The sequence below is a fragment of the Astatotilapia calliptera genome, chromosome 7, assembly GCF_900246225.1.
Source record: "Astatotilapia calliptera chromosome 7, fAstCal1.2, whole genome shotgun sequence".
NCBI lineage: Eukaryota > Metazoa > Chordata > Actinopteri > Cichliformes > Cichlidae > Astatotilapia > Astatotilapia calliptera.
The window spans coordinates 14,521,421-14,542,243 of record NC_039308.1 but is presented as its reverse complement, the minus strand read 5'-3'; the positions used below and the strand labels follow the sequence as shown (position 1 = coordinate 14,542,243).

General features: G+C 39.8%; 1 protein-coding gene across 3 annotated transcripts in view; it reads right to left on the bottom strand.

Annotated features, from left to right (window-relative positions):
- Positions 1 to 14,374: 14,374 nt before the first annotated feature.
- Positions 14,375 to 20,823, bottom strand: part of arhgef28a (Rho guanine nucleotide exchange factor (GEF) 28a) — a 54,815-nt gene continuing 48,366 nt past the window's right edge. For all 3 annotated transcript variants that reach the window (XM_026173290.1, XM_026173292.1, XM_026173291.1), the window contains one exon: positions 14,375 to 15,637. In XM_026173290.1, the coding sequence (XP_026029075.1) occupies positions 15,486 to 15,637 (152 nt within the window). In that variant the 3' untranslated portion in view covers positions 14,375 to 15,485. The remainder of the gene's footprint in view (positions 15,638 to 20,823) is intronic.

Sequence of the window (20,823 nt, the reverse complement as noted above, 5' to 3'; positions counted from 1 at the left end):
CAGTAACATAACATATTGATTGTATTATTTTTTAATACAGTTTGAACTTATTCTGTTAACATATGAACAACAGTAACTGAAACTGGTATATAAAATGCATTTCCTGTAGAAAATGCAGTGTGAAAGCTAATAGCTGAATAGTTTGAGTTGAATTTTTATAATTGCTGAAATCTCTGGTGAAAAACATGTTTAATGGGCTGAAATACAACGAAATATTCACCTGACAGCCAATGCGCAGAACTGAAATTCACACAGAAGAACTTGGAAACTAGCTGAACAGCTTGAAAATGTACATAAGAAAAAGTGTCTAATGGCAAAAGAAAATTTAGAGCTAAAACACATCTGAATGAATATTAGTAGCTCATATTCTTTAAACCACTGGGAGAGAGGAATTATGTATTTTAAATGTCTAAACTCAAGAATCTCAAATGAAAAAAAATGGAACATTTTCTTAATATCTGCTGTTTTTTGCCTTACCCTTGTGCAGTGGTTCCCAAACTTTTTTTGCTAGGCCCCCCTTTGTTTTACAAGAAAAATGTTCGCGCCCCCCCTTCTCACGCGTGCACGTTCAAAACAACACTAAAAGCCTATTAAGAGAGATATGAATTTATTTAGAACTCACCGGAAAGAAAATGCCGCGAGCAAACCAACAAAAAATTGGGGATGGCAGGGAACTTGATATCCGCTCATCTGACCGCTGCAATCCAAGGTCTTCGTTTAGTAATATCGGATACATCCCTCCCGTTGCCTCCAGGAGGGGAAACAATGAAAAGAGAGCCCATTTTCCAGCTTCTTGCCTTCTCTATCGTGTGATCTAACGTTGCAACCGACGTACAACCATAGCTGATGCTTCTGCGTGCTTTGTTTGGCCTACTGTCATGGTGGGAGGGGTCGTGCCCCTCCAAAGCCCTATATGTGGAGGGATAGTAATTGTGCGTGTATATGTAAGCATTTAAACACTGCAGAGAGTAGTAACCGTATTTTGTCCCCCATTGCAGAAATCCATTTCACCGAAACAATAATGTGGCGCAAAGTGTGACGTCAAAAAAGGCGCACACCTTTCACGCTGCGTTTTCCCCGTTTTCCTCGTCCACACGTAAATGCAAAAACGGAGTTTTTGAAAATATCCACCCTGGCAGGCGTTTTTAAAAATCAATTCAGTGACCGAAAACGTTGTTTATGTGTGGACGAAAGGTGCAAACATATAGAAAAATCTCATTTTTCAAAAATACCCGGGTACGTGTGGATGTAGCCTTTGTCTGTGTGAGTGTAACGGCTGCTGCAGGTGCAGCTGTTTGGGCGGGAAAAAGTACACAGCCTCTCTGATTGGTGGATTCAAATTGAGTTCAGACTCATTGACTGGCATAGATCCACACAAGCCCCTCCGTGCTCCATGTTGTCTGTGTGTTTGTGTGAGTCTCTGTGTGCATGTGTGTGTTCATATGTGTCCATATTTGTAATTTTGTGTATCTGCTGGCTGTTCTTCCTTTTCTAAGGTTTCTGCCAATTTTTCACAGTTGAAAAGCAAGTAGTTTTGAGAAAACTTCAGCTTTTTTCAGATGGCCATTTTGCTTTTCCAATATTCTGCTTAAGTTATTACTTTTCTACTAAATTATACTATTTCTGCTACTATTATACTACTGTATATTAAGTTATACTGTTACACCACTTCTTTCAAACTGTTATGTTTGTGCTAAATATTAACATTTATGCTGAATTACAATACTTATGCTGTGTTTTACCATTTCTGCCAAGTTATTACATTTTTGCCAAGTTGAGCAAAAATGATTACAAGTTCAACTACTTTTAAAATACTGACTTCAGCTTCTTCAGCTATTTTCAGCAGACAGCTTCAGCTTTACAGCATTCACACAGCATTTTTACAGGAAATGCTAATTTTTCTAGTATTATGTTAATAACAGATTTGAGAAAAATCATATCTACATTATATCTTACTGTTATTATATTATTATGATCTGCTGCAAGCTGGTTAGAATCATATATGAAAACTAAAAAAAAGTAATTCCAAAATTTTGTCCTAACATTCAAACATTGAAACTACAAAAAGTGATGGCAAGAAGAAGAAGGTAATGTGATATCAATATAGTACCTGATAAAAGAAAAAAAAAAAGTTCTTTTCTGATTTGTTCATTGTAAGTTTGATCATATATCACTCGTACATCAGTTTTACAATTCCAAAAGAAAAATAAAGTTCAGACGATACAAAGTTGGGAATGCTTTGTGGTAAATGCTTTAGGATTACACTACATCTGTTAGCATTCCGTGACAGTAACCTATCCTATAGGTTGCACAACACCCTAGCAATACATTATTATCTAGTAATTACGCCACCTCTTGTTAAACGTCATGACACATGGCTACCTGACAGTCCTCTATAATTTAAAAGGACAAAGAAGCAAAATGAGGGTCCCATTGAAAACCTGGTGGGTGGGTTGATCAAATGAGTGAACCTATTGTGAGGGATTACCTCAGTGTCACGGTGCAGGATCACAGTGAACAGCTCATCCACACGGTCTCACGAACAGCATCACATGAGTGTCCGACACTCCTCAAGTGCTGACAGATATGAACCTTTGATGTGTATTAGTATGCCTAAGAGATGATTCACCTCCACCCTGTGCATAAACACCAAGACTGCAATTAAAAGGAGCACTAACAATATGGGCCGTAGATCGCCGACGACCGCAGCGCGTACACATCCAGTTAAAACGATTTTCATCCCTTGCATACAAACACATGCGTGCATGCACACGCCTTACTAATACTGTTGTGCCAACAATATTGCAGGAACGACTGATGACACTGATGACAGAAAGATGAGAGCGCTGACAGGGCGACAGGCGGTGAATACACTTTCATGGAAATAGCTCACGATGAAAAATGATACACTATTCATAGCAGAAAAGTACCCAATTGGTGGCAGATGTTAGATGCAGTATTTTTATGTTATTCCTCTCCTCTCAATTTGAAAAAAGCAATATACAGTATAGCTGGAAACTATTATACAAGTGGACATTTTACCAAATCAATGTAGAAAAAAACTGCCATGAAATGCACATAGACGCACGTAGATCATACTTGTATTGATTTGTGCTCGCCCTCTGGCAGTGTGAGGTATTTGAACACTACTAGAAGGCCATGGTTATCAATTCAGATGCTTTTTTGATACATGATAGCCATTAATAGAAAGTATTTCTTTGCCTTTAGCAAATAAGAAAATCATTTAGTCGTGCCTTTTCTGCTATGAGGACATATGAGTTTCTGTTTTGTCCCTCTCCTCTGTTTTAATTTATTTTAACTTTATCTGTTGTGATGCCTTCAACCATAAGTCTGGGAAACTAGATTCAGATGTACTGTACAGGGATGGGCTTGGATAGACACGAAAAAGAATAGAAACTGATTTTAAAAAATAATAAAAAACAAAAGAGGTTTCAGTTACCCTTATTGAATTCCCTTCCTGTCCTCTCCCAATATTCTGATAAAATATAAATGTCTTTTAAAACAGTTTTTGTCGCCCAGAATGCAGGAATGAGCACAGACTTCTGTCAAATGAGGTAACGCGTGCTCATTTTCTCTACTGTGCACAGCATTTATGTTTCCAGCTGCGCATATTCGACCCCCCCAAAGGCCTTTTCCGAGCCAGGAAAAACTCTGATGTAGGCCCCAAAGCACTTTGCAAAGCAGTCCCGTGATAACAGTCCTGGAGAGCCTGTTAATGCTGCATTTACGTCAAAGGGAAACAACATATTTGTATTTTTTCCAGCTTATAAAACAAACATAGAAGTCCTGGAAGGTAACTCTTACGAGCTGTTTGATGTTTTTTTCCCCCCTAAACCTCTGATTTATCCACCTGTGTTTCACACAAAATTGAAAGGACTGAAAAGCAGCTCAATGCAGTCATGCACATATCCCTACTTAAGTTCAAACTGAGCATCAAAATGGGGAAGAAAGGTGATGTACGTGACTTTGAATATGAAATGGTTGCTCATGCCAGAAGGGTATGGCATTATTTTTGTGCCACTATTCTGAGCGCACGTTAAAAAAAATTTGCTCTCAAGGTTCTTTCTGTGAAGTTCTAGCTGTTTAGCAGTGAACAGGACTCCTGCATGACTAAGAAGTCCTTCACAAGCTCCAGATGCAGGAAGAGCTGTACTGATTTTGATCGACAGCTTCCTGATGTGAGAAACGCTATGCAATGGTAAGTTTTCTCTAAATCTCTTTTTAGTTGTGATGGGATTTCCGGCTCTTTTTAGAGAACCGGCTCTTTCGGTTCAGCTCACTAAAAAGAGCTGGCTCTTTCGGCTCCGAACTGGCTCTTCAGGTTGTTTTGTTGCTTTAATTAATTTATTATTAACAATAATACAAAATTATGCACAAAAGGAATTACTAATGTAAAAAAAAGTGGTTTTATTTATATATTTATATATGTTTATATATAAATATATGCGGTGGCCCCTAGAGACATGTGTTGCTTGGGATGAATTGGTTTCTTCTAAACCCAATTCATCCCTCCCACCTACTTCCCTCTCAAACTGTCTTATTGAGATTAGATCCTGGTTCTCCTCCAATTTCCTCAAACTTAACAAAGTTTTACTTGTTGGTACACCATCTATCTTAACCAAATCCCACAGTTTTTCCATTAACATTGAAAATTCTCCCACCCTTCCCTCCCCTCAGGTTAAGAGTTTGGGTGTCATGCTTGATAATACTCTTTCATTCCAGTCTCACATTAATTACATAACCCGGTCTGCTTACTTTCACTTACGTAATATTAACCGACTCTGTCCCTTCCTTACCCCCCATGCTGCTGCCATCTTTGTCCATAGTCTTATTACTGCAATTCCCTCCTATTTGGTCTCCCTAAAAGGTCCCTTCATAAACTCCAACTTCTTCAAAATTCTGCAGCTCGGGTCATAACTTGCACTCCGTTAAGTGCTCATATTACCCCAGTTCTTCAGCAGCTTCACTGGTTGCCCGTAGAAGACAGGATAAATTTTAAAATCGTACTTCTTACATACAAGTGTATCCATAAATCTGCTCCTTCATATTTGTGTGACCTGCTCCATATCACCACTGTTTCCTGCCTTTTCAGATCATCATCTGCTATTCATCTTACTGTTCCATCCTCACACCTTATCACTATGGGGAACAGAGCTTTCAGTCGCTCTGCTCCTCGGCTCTGGAACTCTCTTCCTCCTGCACTAAGAAATATTGACTCCCTTTCCGTATTTAAGAGACAGCTCAAAACACATCTGTTTAAACTGGCTTATTCGCTTTAATGCCGATTTTATCTGTTGTCAAGCTCTGTTTTGTAATTTTAACTTATTTTATGTATTTTATGACTACTGTTTCTTTTATTAATTTAATTTTTTGTAAGGTGACCTTGGGTTTCTGAAAGGCACTCTCAAATAAAATGCATTATTATTATTATTATTATTCATTATTATTATTATTTCCTCAGGCTGAGTTTTTTCACGCTGAAAAGTTGATTTGTTTTGGGTCACACTGAAGACACTGACGCTGAAGACATAGCTGTTCTTTTGTACTGCTTTTAAGCGAAACATTCTTTGTATATGAGGCCAAGGGTGTTCATCCTCTTCAGCTCTAGCGTAGACAATTGGCTCTGCCATGTTTTCATGTGTTTCTTCTTTCCGTGTGTCCGCCACTTTGAAATGCTTGGGCGGCTCTGCCCGCCACAGTTTCAGACTGGTCATGTGACTGCATGGTCACATCTGATTGCTAAAAAAGTTACCGGAAACCCCACTGGCGGCATGTGTTAAACTAATTATTTTTTTAAAAAAGTAACGAGTAGAATTTTGCAAATGTAACGGAGTAAAAGTACCGTTTCTTCTTCACAAATGTACTCAAGTAAAAGTAAAAAGTACATTTTTTTCAAAAACGTACTTAAATAAATGTAACGGAGTAAATGTAACTTGTTACTACCCACCTCTGTTATCCACACACACACACAATAGCAGCCCCTCCTGCTCAGTTTTTGCATTTGCGCTCGCTCGCAATGTGTTGCTCGTGCTCTCAACATTTCTGCCCGTGCGTGTTCAACTCTTTCTGTACACCGTTATATTTGTACCTCAAAATCACACATTGCGAGCGAGCACAAATGCAAAAACTGAGCGAGAGGGGCTATTGTGTGTGTGTGTGGATAATAGCAAACACTGAAATACATTTTTTGCACGCAGCAATGAATTTTGTTCACTCAAATTGAGCTTTTCTTCGCTCAAAATAAATTTTTCCTCAAAATGCAACACTTGCACCTGCAAACCTTTTTTACGTGCGCTCAGAATAGTGGCACAAAAATATCGCCATAGAAGGGCTGGTCTGAGTATTTAAGAAACTGTTGATCTGCTAGGATTTTGCCACACAATCATCCCCACAGTTTACAGAACATGTCCAGTGAGCATCAGTTCTCTCTCGCTTTGCTGATGTCAAAGGTCAGATGATAATGGACAGACTAACAACGAAAGATTAACAGGCATTTAAGTAATCACTTGTTATAACTGAGGTATCCTGAAGAGCGCAAATCACTGAACACCGAACCGAGTGCCACTCCTGTCAGCTAAGAACAGAAAACGGTGGTTAAAACTTGCACAGGCTTATCAAAGTTGGTCAACCGAAAACTGGAAAAACATCTGGCCTGATGACTCTCGATCGCTGCTACAGCATTCAAATGGTAGGGTCAGAATTGGTGTAAACATGAAAGCATGGATCCTTCCTGCCTGGTATCAATGGTTCACGCTTGTGTTACCGATGTAATATTGCAGAGAATCATTTCTTAGCATGAAATGAGCATCTTTTAACTGCCGCAGCCTACCTGAATACTGACGCTGACCATGTCTATCTTTTTATGGCCACGGTGTGCCCATCTGCTGATAGTGCTCTATTTTACAAAGCTTAGATCATCTCACATTGGTTTCTTTAACATTACAATGAGTTCACCTTACTCCATATGATTGTGCAGCTGACAAATCTGCAGCAACTGTGTGATCATGTCTGTATGAACCAAACTCTCTGAGGAATGTTTCTGGCAGGCTTTTGAAAACATGTCAAAAAGAATTAAGTTAAAGAGTGGTTCAACCCAGCACTAGAAAGTGTCTGATAATTGTACTGTATGTTATTAACAGTGATAATCTTAGCTAGAAAAGAACATTTTGTAAAAGAGTGCCGTACCTGACCTGCCTTTGCTTTGAAGCTCAGACCCGTGGCAATGACACTGAAGCTGCACAGTGTGTAAGTGTTGTAATTAGCACTTATTTTGGATTAAACAGCATCACACTTGGCTTTGACACAGCTGGAGGAGATGATCATGATTTTAAAGGGACGTGATGAGTGAGACCAATTAAAACGGGGGTCAGACATAAAGATCAGAGGATGTGTCAGTTAAAAATGTCTCCTCAAAAGAAGCAACTTTTTGCAAATGCTGCAAAGGCGTGTCATAAGCAAATCTGAACGGAAATGTTTGCTTGCACCAAATACAGTAAAAAAGAGAGAGCAGAAAACACTGAAAAGTACTGAAAGTCAAACAAACATGAATCACGTTGTTATGGTCATTATAGCTGTAGATTTCCCTCTCTGGGTATGGTTTTGAACAGTCTGTATATATACTGAGTCTATCCTGTAACTATAATTCACCCCTAAGAGAAATCTAATAACCTGTATATGTGTTGTATATTGTGCAGGTTTCTCATAAAAGCATCACTCACTGGGATAAGCTTTAATAGCTGTTATTTATATTTGGACTGAGCAGGTTTATTCTGTGTGCCTACAGAAATCATTACACCTCCTCTTGGGAGAGCCTGTAGCAACGTGTGGTTCGACCTGCCAGATGACTCAGCGATAATATGTTTCCCCTTTATCGGTTTTTCCGTCGGTGTTATTGGTCACCTTCCACAGAGGTCATTAAAAAACAACTAGGGAAGAAGGGACAGAAGCCTCGTGCCGTAATAAGGAACAAGCTTTAATTATTGATCCCAGACAAAGAAAAGCTAAACGGATGAAATGCTAAAGAGCTATTACTTTCAGCTCGAGTGTGTTTATGCTTTAAATTATGACACTTTTTGCTCCACTCCTCAGGTAGCCGCAAATGAAAAGTGTTTGTGATGATATCGGGGAACTTTCAGCTGAACTGGAAAAATCTAGATGGTTGATTGACATCCTACTGCTATAGCTCGAGTTAGAGCGTATTTCTCTGTCAAGCGCCTCCCGATTCCGCAGTTCCAAACATGCACCACACCGTAGATCCTCTGCATGGCCACATCACAGCAAGAACATTCCAGTTTTTGACCTCGCTGAGCCGGGAATTTCTGTGGCAAGTTTAAGGGCGAAAACACAACTTTACACTCAGTTACTTTTCTAATAGTTCAGAACCGTTTAACTCTTTGTGATGTACATTGAACAACGTGCTGGAAACATTCCGAATTCCTGATCCATGTTGAAATCTACAACAGTGCAGATGATTTCAGTGTATTCATAGTTTTCACAGGACTTCAAATCATTATGGAAAGGACCACCTGAAGAGCTTGACAATTATTTATAAGCATGTAAAAAATTGGGCAGTCTGCCTCACACCTTAGTGGAGCTTAGAAGAAGATAAATGATACCACCCTTCACTTGCATCTAGTTTAAAGGAGCCAAAAGTTCAAACGGAACAGGAGAAAAATAAAGCAGAAGAGCAGGAGGAAAATTAACATCAAGAAGAATGAAAGAGAAGAGGTAAAACAATAAAAAGGTGGAGTTCACACAAGGCGTTAACGGGAAGAAATGAAGGAGAATATGAGTTAGCTCCACAAGGCCATCATTTCTCTTAAAACTTACAACGCCACCCCCGAACTTATTCACTGCCTCTTACTTCAAACCTTTACACCAACACACCCCCTAACTCATGCACCTGCCTATTTAACCCTTATAACATACACATTTACCCCAACCCATGTTTCCCAAATGTAGATAGACAGATATAGCCCAATAAAATCAAAGGAAATAGCTCAGAACAACAGCACAAAAATTGCTCAGAATGTGTAACAAAGAACAAAGACGACCAACAAACCAGGTCTGTTGAAGTGAACTGACCCTGTCTGTAAGGTCCTTTTTAACTAAAGCTCTTAAGCACTGTATTCTAGTGCTTGTTTATATAACATGTGGCTGTGCGAACAATGACACCTGTCACATATACACGCACACACACAGGCACCTCTATGACATGCATACAAAAGCTTGCAATATCATAAAAGGCTGTTTCTTTCTCTTCCCACACCTTTGACAAAAACACAAAAGATTCCTTTTCAAACAGCTGTTTGGTTTTCCTTCAAAACTGATGAGGTAAGGTACACCCTATTCCACTGAAAGCTCCAGAAGGCCTGAGGGAAATGGGCGTAATCTCAATTTTAAAGCAAAGGTAATACATACAATGGATCCTTGATAAGGTCTGACTAAAATGAATTCTTTTTAAATGATTTTTTAAAAAATGCTAATAGTGTTTTACCCAAAAGGCACAAAGTTATCGTACAGTCTCAGTGTCAAAGTAGCCCCTAATTTAATAAAGCAGTGGTAAATAGAAAACCATCAATTTTGCAGCAGTTAACATTTGAAAAAGCTCAGATCTCTCAGCAGCTTGTTTCAGATCTGTACCACAGAGAAGCTAAAGGCGTCATCACTATATTTTATTTCAAAAGTTGAAGGAGAAGCAGTTCCCAGATGACCTGAAAGGCCTCGAGGGTTTATAAGAGCGCAGATCAGAGTATTCAGAATGTTAGAACTGTTTTGGTCTTAAAACATTTAGTGTTTTATAGGACTGAAGTATATATATATTCACACACAAAGGAAAAAATAAACAATCAAGCTCTATGATCAATGACATTACTAGCAGAAAAATTACTTTCTGCTAAATATACTTAAATATATATATTTATAGACTCTATATATCATTGCCATAATGATTGTGAAGTATGTGCAGTATGCATGTTTGCTCCTTAACTCCTTTCTGTGCATTTACACATAAAAACTGCACGATCGAGGAAAGGGTCATGAATGTACGCCATATTTATGCACATAAATCCAACATCACATTTGCACATTCATATACACGCATTTATATTTAACACTCACTGCAGGGGTTCAATTTTAAGAATTTTAATAATGGTTCTACACCATTAATAGAGGGTTAAAGATAACCATAGAAGATGGCAGACAGAGGGGAATCTTTGCTAGCTATGTCCAAAACACCATGATCAGCGTACAGGCCACAGGTAATGGCTGTTTATTCCTTTAAGGTCAAGTACTGATTTCCAAATTTCTACATTTCCAATTAAAAGCTCTTATTATTAATATAATGTGACAGCTAAAGTGTCTGTCCTGCAGCAATATGTTGAAAAGGTGACACTTTATAATACTTTTATGCTATTAAGCATTAATAAAGTATTAGTGGGCGCTTAATTCATCATTTGTATATCATTACTCCTCCTTTGTCATTTTTAAATACAGATATTTTTATACAGCTGTTACTTTTTACACCATGTACAGCTACCACTGTGCAGTCACAGCTATCACTGCTAATACAGCACTGCTAGTAATAATCATAATAGTTGTAAAAATCTTAATAATATTAATCATAATATTAATAATTCTTTTACTAAGCCCAGTTTGATCACCTAGGCTACCACATGCAACCCTAACTCTGAGTCCAAAAAGTGATGAATTACACTGCAGGTCTTTAAACAAACAAACAAAAAATCATACTTATTAAATGCAAAATGTACTAAGCCAGAAAAAAGACCGGGGCGTGCAGCTGACATGGAATGAAGTGGGCGTTTACAAAATATGCAATAGTCTGTGAAATAATAAGATGCAAATTGGGGGCAGAGCTGGGACCCTGTTGCTATCACAGACATCTGCTCTTCTTAAACCGCGACAGACGCAGAGACACAGGTGGAGCACATGAAATACATTACTTTTATTGTCAGGAAAAAAACCTGGAAGCTCTGTTTTTGTTTTTGGCCTCTCGTGAAAAGATCAATTTTGGTTCGCAGGAATCCGTATTTGAAAATAGCAAATAATGAAATGCCCAAGAAACGTATGGTTTGTTGCAAAACAACATATTGCATTCATCTGATACTGGAGCGGATTTTATGATTGCAATTCAGCAGTGCGCTCACATAGGAAATCATTGACTTTCACGCACCTGGTCTGCCACCTGTCACTGCTGGCAGCTGAACGGGAAGCTCAATCACACATCTGTTTACACTGTTGGAGACACTGCACAAGGAGACCAAGGACATAAAAACTGAAGTGTTATTGTCACCCATGCTGAGCTCTCTGTTTATGATTCAGCTATTTTGCTGTTTCAGTGTAATAAACCCCATCATGTAGCCCCATCAAACAAACCTCAAGAAAAACAAAGCACTGCGGGAAATTCTTTTTAAATGCAATTTTATCAGTAAAGTCAAGAATGTACAAAACATGAGCTCAAAACAAGAAAATAGACCTGGTTACACACTTTCACGTCTTTGTGCAATAGAACCCTTCACACCGCACAGTAAAACATGACTTTTTTTTAATAAATAAATAAAAGCACATAAGTTATGTACATGGTATTAAGTCAAAACTTCAAAATACTCCACTGCCTTGTGGTCTGATTACACTACAACAGAAATCAAACAAGATTCATGTTATAGTGCCTGTACAAACACTAGGAGACACCTAAAGCATTGGCACATTTGATACAAAAAAAATAAAAAATCGTCAGGAGAAGCAATATGTAAATGCTAGCTGCATTGTAATAGTTCAGCACAGAGCACAAGAGCATCAATAAGGCAACTTCTTATTGTTCTGGGCACTTGGGAGGATATTTATATTAGGACATTTTTCACCCTATGAAGCAAGCAAAGAAAGACAGCTAAACTGAGCAAACATATTTATGATGCTGAGCTTTAAGCACTGTAGTTCAATGGTTCCTCAGTCTTAGTTTAGGGTCTTAGCACACTAATATTACTAAATCAGCACTAAGTACAAAGAGAGACCCGTTAGGTCATTTTGTTTACAGGAACTGTTCAAAACTGTAGCATTTGCAAAATTAAAGGGACATTTGTTTTTATGAAAGAAGCACATTGTAATGGCTATGAAATGACAGTGTTTAGGCTTGCTGCCAAAAAATATCACTGTAACTATGCAGTTCTTCCTGCCACTGGTACTAAATCTGGACTAAAAAGCAGTAAGCACTTTCCCCATTACAATGCACTAATCAGGCAAGGAATAACTGTGGTCGGACATAGTTGCGTGACTGAAATTATTCGAATATGTGCAATGAACATTAGCTACTTACATTCAGAGTGCAGCCATAGATTTAAAACAGGAATGTAGTAGTTACTACATGACAGCAATTTCACTGAAAAGGACACAGGCACTTAAAATCAACCTTGCTTTTATGTAGACGAATAACTAGACTACAACCAGTTGGCAACCAGTTCGAGTACATATTGCAAAAGACAAGACGAATTTCACTTATTGGCACAGACTGACTCGGACTGATTCCAATTTGTTGGCAACTTGTCTGTGTTTATAAATTAGGTGCCAGTTATTTGCAACCCTTGACAAATGTGTCTGAGTGATTTCAATCCAAGCTTGTGACTGTTTGGAGACAGGTATGCCTTACCAGGTGACCTGTGCAATCTTCTTGCAATAAAAAGTCGTCACCCAGAGGTTGAAGGTGTTGCACCAGTTGGTCAAGCTAACTACTTCCAATTAGTCGCTGAATGCACACAAAAAAAAGGAAAGAAATCAATCCAATTATCACTTTAGTCACAAGTAGGATGCAATTTTATTTTTACTAGAGCAGTTTCTTTACTCTAGTGTGACTGAGCCATTAGTGAGTGGTTCCTCTCCCCAGTTAGATGATGTGATGGGTGTGACAGCGGGTGCTGAAGTCTGTTAATGTAAATGGAGAGTCCTCTTCACACACTGAGGTTAATTATGGAGTTCCACAGGGTTCAGTGCTAGGACCAATTCTGTTTACATTATACATGCTTCCCTTAGGCAGCATCATTAGAAGACATAGCATACATTTTCACTGCTATGCAGATGACACCCAGCTCTATCTGTCCATGAAGCCAGATAACACACACCAATTAGTTAAACTGCAGGAATGTCTTAAAGACATAAAGACCTGGATGGCCGCTAACTTTCTGCTTCTTAATTCAGATAAAACTGAGGTTATTGTACTCGGCCCTGAAAATCTTAGAAATATGGTATCTAATCAGATTCTTACTCTGGATGGCATTACCTTGGCCTCCAGTAACGCGGTGAGGAACCTTGGAGTCATTTTTGACCAGGACATGTCCTTCAATGCACATATTAAACAAATATGTAAGACTGCTTTCTTCCATTTGCGCAACATCTCTAAAATTAGAAATATCCTGTCTCAGAGTGACGCTGAAAAACTAGTTCATGCATTTATTACTTCCAGGCTGGACTACTGTAATTCATTATTATCAGGATGTCCAAAAAACTCACTGAAAAGCCTTCAGCTAATCCAAAATGCTGCAGCAAGAGTCCTGACAGGGACTAGAAAGAGAGAGCATATTTCTCCTGTTTTGGCTTCCCTTCATTGGCTTCCTGTTAAATCCAGAATTGAATTCAAAATCCTGCTCCTCACATACAAGGTCTTAAATAATCAGGCCCCATCTTATCTTAATGACCTTGTAGTACCATATCACCCTATTAGAGCGCTCCGCTCTCGCTCTGCAGGCCTACTTGTTGTTCCTAGAGTATTTAAAAGTAGAATGGGAGGGAGAGCCTTCAGTTTTCAGGCCCCTCTTCTGTGGAACCAGCTTCCAGTTTGGATTCGGGAGACAGACACTATCTCTACTTTTAAGATTAGGCTTAAAACTTTCCTTTTTTCTAAAGCATATAGTTAGGGCTGGACCAGGTGACCCTGAATCCTCCCTTTGTTATGCTGCAATAGATGTAGGCTGCCGGGGGATTCCCATGATGCATTGAGTTTTTCCTTTCCAGTCACCTTTCTCACTCACTATGTATTAATAGACCTCTCTGCATTGAATCATATCTGTTATTAACCTCTGTCTCTCTTCCACAGCATGTCTTTATCCTGTCTTCCTTCTCTCACCCCAACCGGTCGCAGCAGATGGCCGCCCCTCCCTGAGCCTGGTTCTGCCGGAGGTTTCTTCCTGTTAAAAGGGAGTTTTTCCTTCCCACTGTCGCCAAAGTGCTTGCTCATAGGGGGTCATATGATTGTTGGGTTTTTCTCTGTATCTATGAAGCGCCTTGAGGCGACTTTTGTTGTGATTTGGCGCTATATAAATAAAATTGAATTGAATTGAATTGTTGCCACTTTTAAATGTTTGACCTGAACATGACACTAGACGAAATGCTAAAGGCTCAATTACGGTGACATTTTTTCCTGTGGAGATCATTAACGTTTGTACCAAAGGTCATGACAATCCCATCAATATATGTCAAGACGTTCCAGCCAAGTGTCAAGCAGGATCACAAATGTCTTTAGAAAATGTTATGGAAATATATCCAACAGCTTTTAGGACATTTCATTTCATTTCTGATGGACAGTTGGACAATCCAAAGAGCCAGGCTAAATTTTGACTTCAGGACTTAAGGCGGTTTGAGCGAGTGTGCTTTTGTGTATTGCAGGAAATAATACTCAAGTGCTCGAAAGCTTATTTCTCATTTCTACTCCCTGATAAAACTGACAGATTAGCCCAGCTGCAACATCCCCACTAAGACCATAACTGGGCTTATTTTTTAAACAAGAAAAACATGCTTCACATAAAAGGAAATAAATGAGACGGCAAGACTGCAAAACGTGGGACTGATGTTGTCGGCTCTCATCTCTCATTTCTAATGATCTGTGCTCCCCATTGCTCTTTAGCTGGTAAATAAACAGGACCTGTCTGATGAATGAAACAGGGACAGTTTACTCCAAGGGAAAACAATCGCCCACCTGAGAGATCCAGGCTGATGTTTCACTGATATGGAGTATATGCTTTTCTCTCACTCAGTGGGAACAATAATAAATATAGCGCTGGAGGGGTGAGATATGCAGGACCTGAGAAAAGGGAGAGACGGTAAAAAGCAGAGAAGGGGAAAAAGGCTGCAGGGGATTTGACAGTCAATATATGGCCAGATATATACACAGACACACAGACACAGAAGAAGAAGACAGAAAACAAGGAACACTGAACACTCAGTGGTGTTTTGAGCTAAGGTGCATGACAAGTGAGACAGAGTCTGTTTCTCTCTCAATGTTGCCAGAAACTGTTTACAAAAAAAGACCAAAATAACCTTTCAATGGTAGAAAACAAGCATGCCGAAAAACAAATGTAAAAAAACAGAAATGCTTTCTTAAGGCGGCACAGTCCAGTACTGATGCTGATCGTGAATGTCTTTCACCGGGTGTTTTTTTAGAGTTTGAAATGCACCAACGTTCATAGGTACACAATAGTTTCCTCCCTGCCCTCCTCCCCTCCACTGTCGGTCTCCAAGGAAACCAGCTGAGGGTCACCGGGATGCCGGCGCACCGGATACGGGTCAGTTCCACTTGCTGTTAGTGACCAGGTCTCCCCATTGTAGCTGTGATCTGAGTGGGCACAAAAAAAACACACCATTTGTAGGAGAAATACAATTACTGAAATTGAACAATGAGACATTATTTATTCACCACTGATCAAGTATCCGACAGTATGGGACACGTAGCCACGTGTTTAATGAGCTCGGTCTAATTGCTTAGCCCCCTTATGTAATCACTAACAGCATACAGACTAGGCGCTGCTGAGCCTGCTGCTCCCTCCTGCACCGTGTCTGAAAATGGGGAAAGAAGAGAATTTCAAGCTATGCATCACACCCCCTCAGCTCAGGCGTGTCACTTTTATCAGCAGCTTTCTCAACACGATCAATTGTCAGGCTTCGATGACATCAGCCTCCTCGCAAGCGATGGCGGACAAAAAGAGAGGAGGAGACAAGGGACCAGAAATGACAAATGAAACTGCTAACACCTACGAGTTGGCAAGCATATGGTTATGCTGAAGTACTCTCACAGCAAAATACTATAACCCTGACCAGCCTGTAGTTGCTGTTCTCATAATCTTTTTCAAGGATTAGTATCATTATTATTCAGATGCAATTAGCTCTTAAAGAGGCTATGCTTTTGTAGGTGGTAACTATCACTTGTCTCTGCTACGCTTGCATTCTTTTTTCCCTCCATGTGCTGTCTAGCATTAGGGCAGGTGTGCTGTCATGGTAACAGATGGCGTGAACTATAAATTGCCTCATTGTGTCCCTGTAGGAAAGTGTCTGTTTGATTAATTATATAAGAGTCTGTCAGAGTAGCTCTGTTAGCCAACACACAGGCCAGGCCTCCACTAGATGAGATGTAAAGATAAAAATACCAAATCTCTTTCTTTGAGTTTCATCCATGAAATATTAAGATTGAGTGATAATGTGACATGCATGCTGTTAAATATTTAAATTGCAATAAACACAAGGCTGTTAAAGCGTGGCACAGGGTTGTTTTATTTTCTGTCTACAGCAGTGAAAGGTAAATACTACACTACTGCTGTGTGTCATACTTAAACTCACTATTTTGAGTGCAGAAGTGTGTTCACATTATCAACTATGGATACATGAAGTACTTTAAGAGTTGGTGTACTCGTAATGGTCAGAAAGCCCAAAATTCCTGATGTTTGACTCGTCAAAAATCAAACACTACAGAAACAAGTGCTCGCTCTGCAGAAAGTAGTGTACAAAAGAGAAGTATCCACTTTAACAACTTAGCATCGCATTTTAGTTCACAGCATGAAATAAAATGCAGCACAACAAGAGATGAATCTATTTTTGAAGTGTATGTATTTTTTTGATTTGCATATATAAACCAAATGCAAAATTGGTGCTGACAGTTTAACCAGATGATTTACAATCAGGGAAGAGCTCGCACTCTCCCAAGTTCCTGATCAAATTCAAATCAGCAATGATTTTCTAACACCAGCCACCCGGTGATTGTCACCGTTTTATTTTTAATTTAACGATGCTCCCAATGTCTGGCATAATTATTGTTTGGAAGCAGCCACGACCAAGAGAGTATGTGCTGTAATAAATCCTTTATTGACCAATTATGGCTCAGTCACACTAGAGTAAAAACAGCACGCTGACCTCCTTGTGTCTATGAAAAGTCGATGGTTGACTGAGAATTGCAACGAACTTTGTTGCTTTCAGAAACTGATTGCGGGTACTTGCATCCCAAACAATCACCATCCAACTCAGACTGACTGCAGACAGGTTGCTGAAGGTTGCCGTTCAAATCATAAATGCAGGCAGACTGCCAACACAATAGTGGACTTGACTTGATTACTAACAGGTTGTATTCTGGTTACATTCGTATATAAAATCAAGTATGTCTGATTTTACAGTTTAATCAATGTCCTGCAGCAAATACGTCGTTATTGGTGGAGGCAATTCTGAATTCCTGATTGAAATCTACGAGGTTCTGGTTGGACTCTGAATTTTGCTGAATGCTTTTCGGTTGTCTGTTGTATTAAGAGTGTGCATGTGAGGATGGATGACTGACGTCTGCAGATCAAATCTACCTACAAATACAAATAAAGTAACCTCAAAGTGACCAGTTGTTAATATGATTTTTTGTGCAGAAGACAACAGATAAACTGCAGTTTTCAAGAAATTGTTCACACATAATCGACATATTATCACAAAGAGATTTCATTTAATTGCCAACCTGACCCAATTCGGTTGCACACTCATAGCAGACTAACTGCAGACTGACTCCATCAAGCATAGCTTGTTGTTCTATTGCCGTATTGTTGCAGTTGCTTTAAATATATGTCTCCAACTACTGTTTTCCCCGTGTGACTGAAGCATTTACAGATTTCTAGCTTTCTGTAGGGGATATCATGTTCTATGTATAAAAAACGAGCAAAAAAACAAAAACAATAGAATGTTACTTTTTCATTTAAATTCTGACAATAAATAAAAGCAAACTTAAACAGAATTAGGGCTCAGATTAACTTTAGCTGGCTTCAGCACAATGAAATAAAAGGAAGTGAACGGGCTCTCTGTAGATGGGCTCGATGGGTTTGATTGAAGAAGTGGCTGCGTTAAGCTAGTTAAATCTAACCAGCCTGGAGCTGCTGGCCTTAAGCAGAGACAACTCAATTCATTCTTTTTATTTCAGTCTTTTAGTTTTGTGAGCACTTGGACTGACAACAACACGCTGGTGTCAAAAAAACGATACCGTTTATTAGGGAACTAATGATGAATGAATAATGTGCCGTGATCGTTGTGTTATATAGGCTCACAGTGTACAAAGAAGCTTTTTTATTGAATGCCAAGGAATTTTTAATGATACACAACACTTGGACACCTTTCCACAAATAAATTGTACACAACCAGTGTTATAAAGGAAGCAGTAAAATGTCTTGATGAAGGGAGGTTTTATTAAGTTTGCACCTTTGCAAGAAAAAAAAACATTCCTAAGTTATGTGTTGCATTATTATTTGTATTGTGTTATGTCCACTGTTTTCTAAGTGTGTGGCAGATTCACAGAAAAATGATCTATTCAAAAGCTACTGTCCACTGCGATGCTTGAGCACAAAGTCACAAAGCAGGTTTTTTGCCTCCTGCAGCACTTTGCACAGGGTTTGAATTCGTCAGCGTGCCGTAAAGTGAAGCGGCTTCACCTTTCTTTTCTTCCTCAACCTCCTCACAGAGCTCTCGTCTTTTGTGTAAAAAGGTGAACAACAAAAACCTGATACGACTCTTCAGATGAAGCGTCAGCGTAAAAAATTCCATCCAACTGGTTCTCCAAGATTACACTGAACCAGAACGAATTATTGAAATCCACTGAATTAAAAAAGGTGTGTGTGTGTGTGTGTGTGTGTGTGTGTGTGTGTGTGTGTGTGTGTGTCGTATGCACAAGAAGAAATAGTCACATGCACAGGTGAGGATGAGAAGAGAGATCATATTTTGATCCCTGTGACTGACAGCACAATGGATCATTTGCATCTGAAAGAGATTCCTTTTCTTTTCACACGAAAAAAAGAAGAATGGAGATACCAGGTTCCTCCACATACCAGGCAGCTTGTGACCCGGAATGAGATCGAGCTCTTAAAATATAAGACTGCACCTAAGACACAAAAACATGTGTGGCGATTTGGTCTTTTATTAACTGTTGAGAAGACCCTCAAGGGACCCACTGAAGAGCCTTGTGGTTACACATCAGCTGGAGCACACCCTGCACTGTAGACTGCAGGCAGACATCCACCCCGGGCTTGTTAACAAGTGACTCAGGTTTCACTGGGGCATTGCGTGTGCTCAATAATGAGGAAAGGTTAATAAGCTGATCAATGGCAAAGAGATTGTGCTGCCTGCTGTAAGCTGGTAAACAATAGCGGGAACACCACATTAGGCTGCGCTGACCCGGTTTTTACGAGGGCTCAGGGAGACAGGCCGAATGTAAACTGTAATTTTCCCCGCCTGCTGAGAGCATCGGGGCGAGCACGCTGATGAATGGATTAGAAATGGAGACGGGCAAACATGGGATTGTAGCCGACACCTCCAGAGCGCAACCTGATTAATCTGTGACTGCATCTCTCATTCCTCCCCACCCCCCGCACGCTCACGCCGCCCCCTTTTCACCTGATGCGATGACAAGCCATGCTATAATGAGTTTTGCAAAGATTTCTTTCAGATCGATGCCCCAATCAGTCAGCCATCGCCTGCAGACTGTGATTCACACGCTGTTGTCTCCCCGGCCACTCGATAGATAGAGAAAGCATTGATTTTCTTTTTCCTTTGGCAGGCTCGAGCATTGTGGGGTGGGGTGGAGTTTGGGGGACTCAATACTGCTGCAGGTGGAGGTGGTGGGAGGACAGGCAAGGCCTCACCGTGGATACGGCCTTGAGAGCGCGGCGTGTTTGTGTGTACAGTAGGCTCTCGCATGCATGGGTGAAACCAGTGCAAGCAGAAGGTTTGTTGACATTCTCACAGGGCGCAGATTTCTAATTTATGTTGACAGGGTGATAACACAGTACGCTACTGTTCAAATACATGAGGTAAATGCAATGTGTAGCACTGTGCTAAAATGCATGTTCTTATTACATGTAGTAGAAATGGAAATAAGAAATTGAGCTATTTGGTGCTATAAAAAATACGATCCTCTTTTGAGAGAATTGTCAAAATATATCCCAGCCTCAACTTTGAGAGGTCTGTTTGAGCAAAACAAAAGCTCTGAAACCAGCACTGTTACAAGTGTACCAGAGACTCAGATGGAGGCCAGCTGAGGGCTCAGTATCATTAGGTCTTCCTCAAAGAGGAAGGTCCCATCTTATCTTAAAGGCTTCATAGTACCATATCCCCTTTGCTCTCAGACTAAAGGCTTACTTGTGGTTCCTAGGATATTTAAGAAGTAGAATGGGAGGGAGAGCCTTCAGCTTTCAGGCCCCTTTTCTGTGGAAGCAGCTCCCAGTTTGGATTCAGGTGATAGGCAACCTGTCTAATTTTAAGACAAGCCTTTAAACTTTCCTTTCTAAAAAGCTTATAGCTAAGGTTGGTTGACCCTGCACTTTCCATTTGTTGTGCTGCAATAGGTCTAGGCTGCTGGGGGCTTCCTGTGAGGCACCGAGTGTTTTTCCTTCCCACTGTTGCAAACTATTTGCTCATAGAAGGTTGTCTGAATCGTGTGGTTTTCTCCCCACTATTGTAGTATCTTTAGCTTTGAATATAACAGTGACTGTTGTGATTTTTTTTGCTAAATAA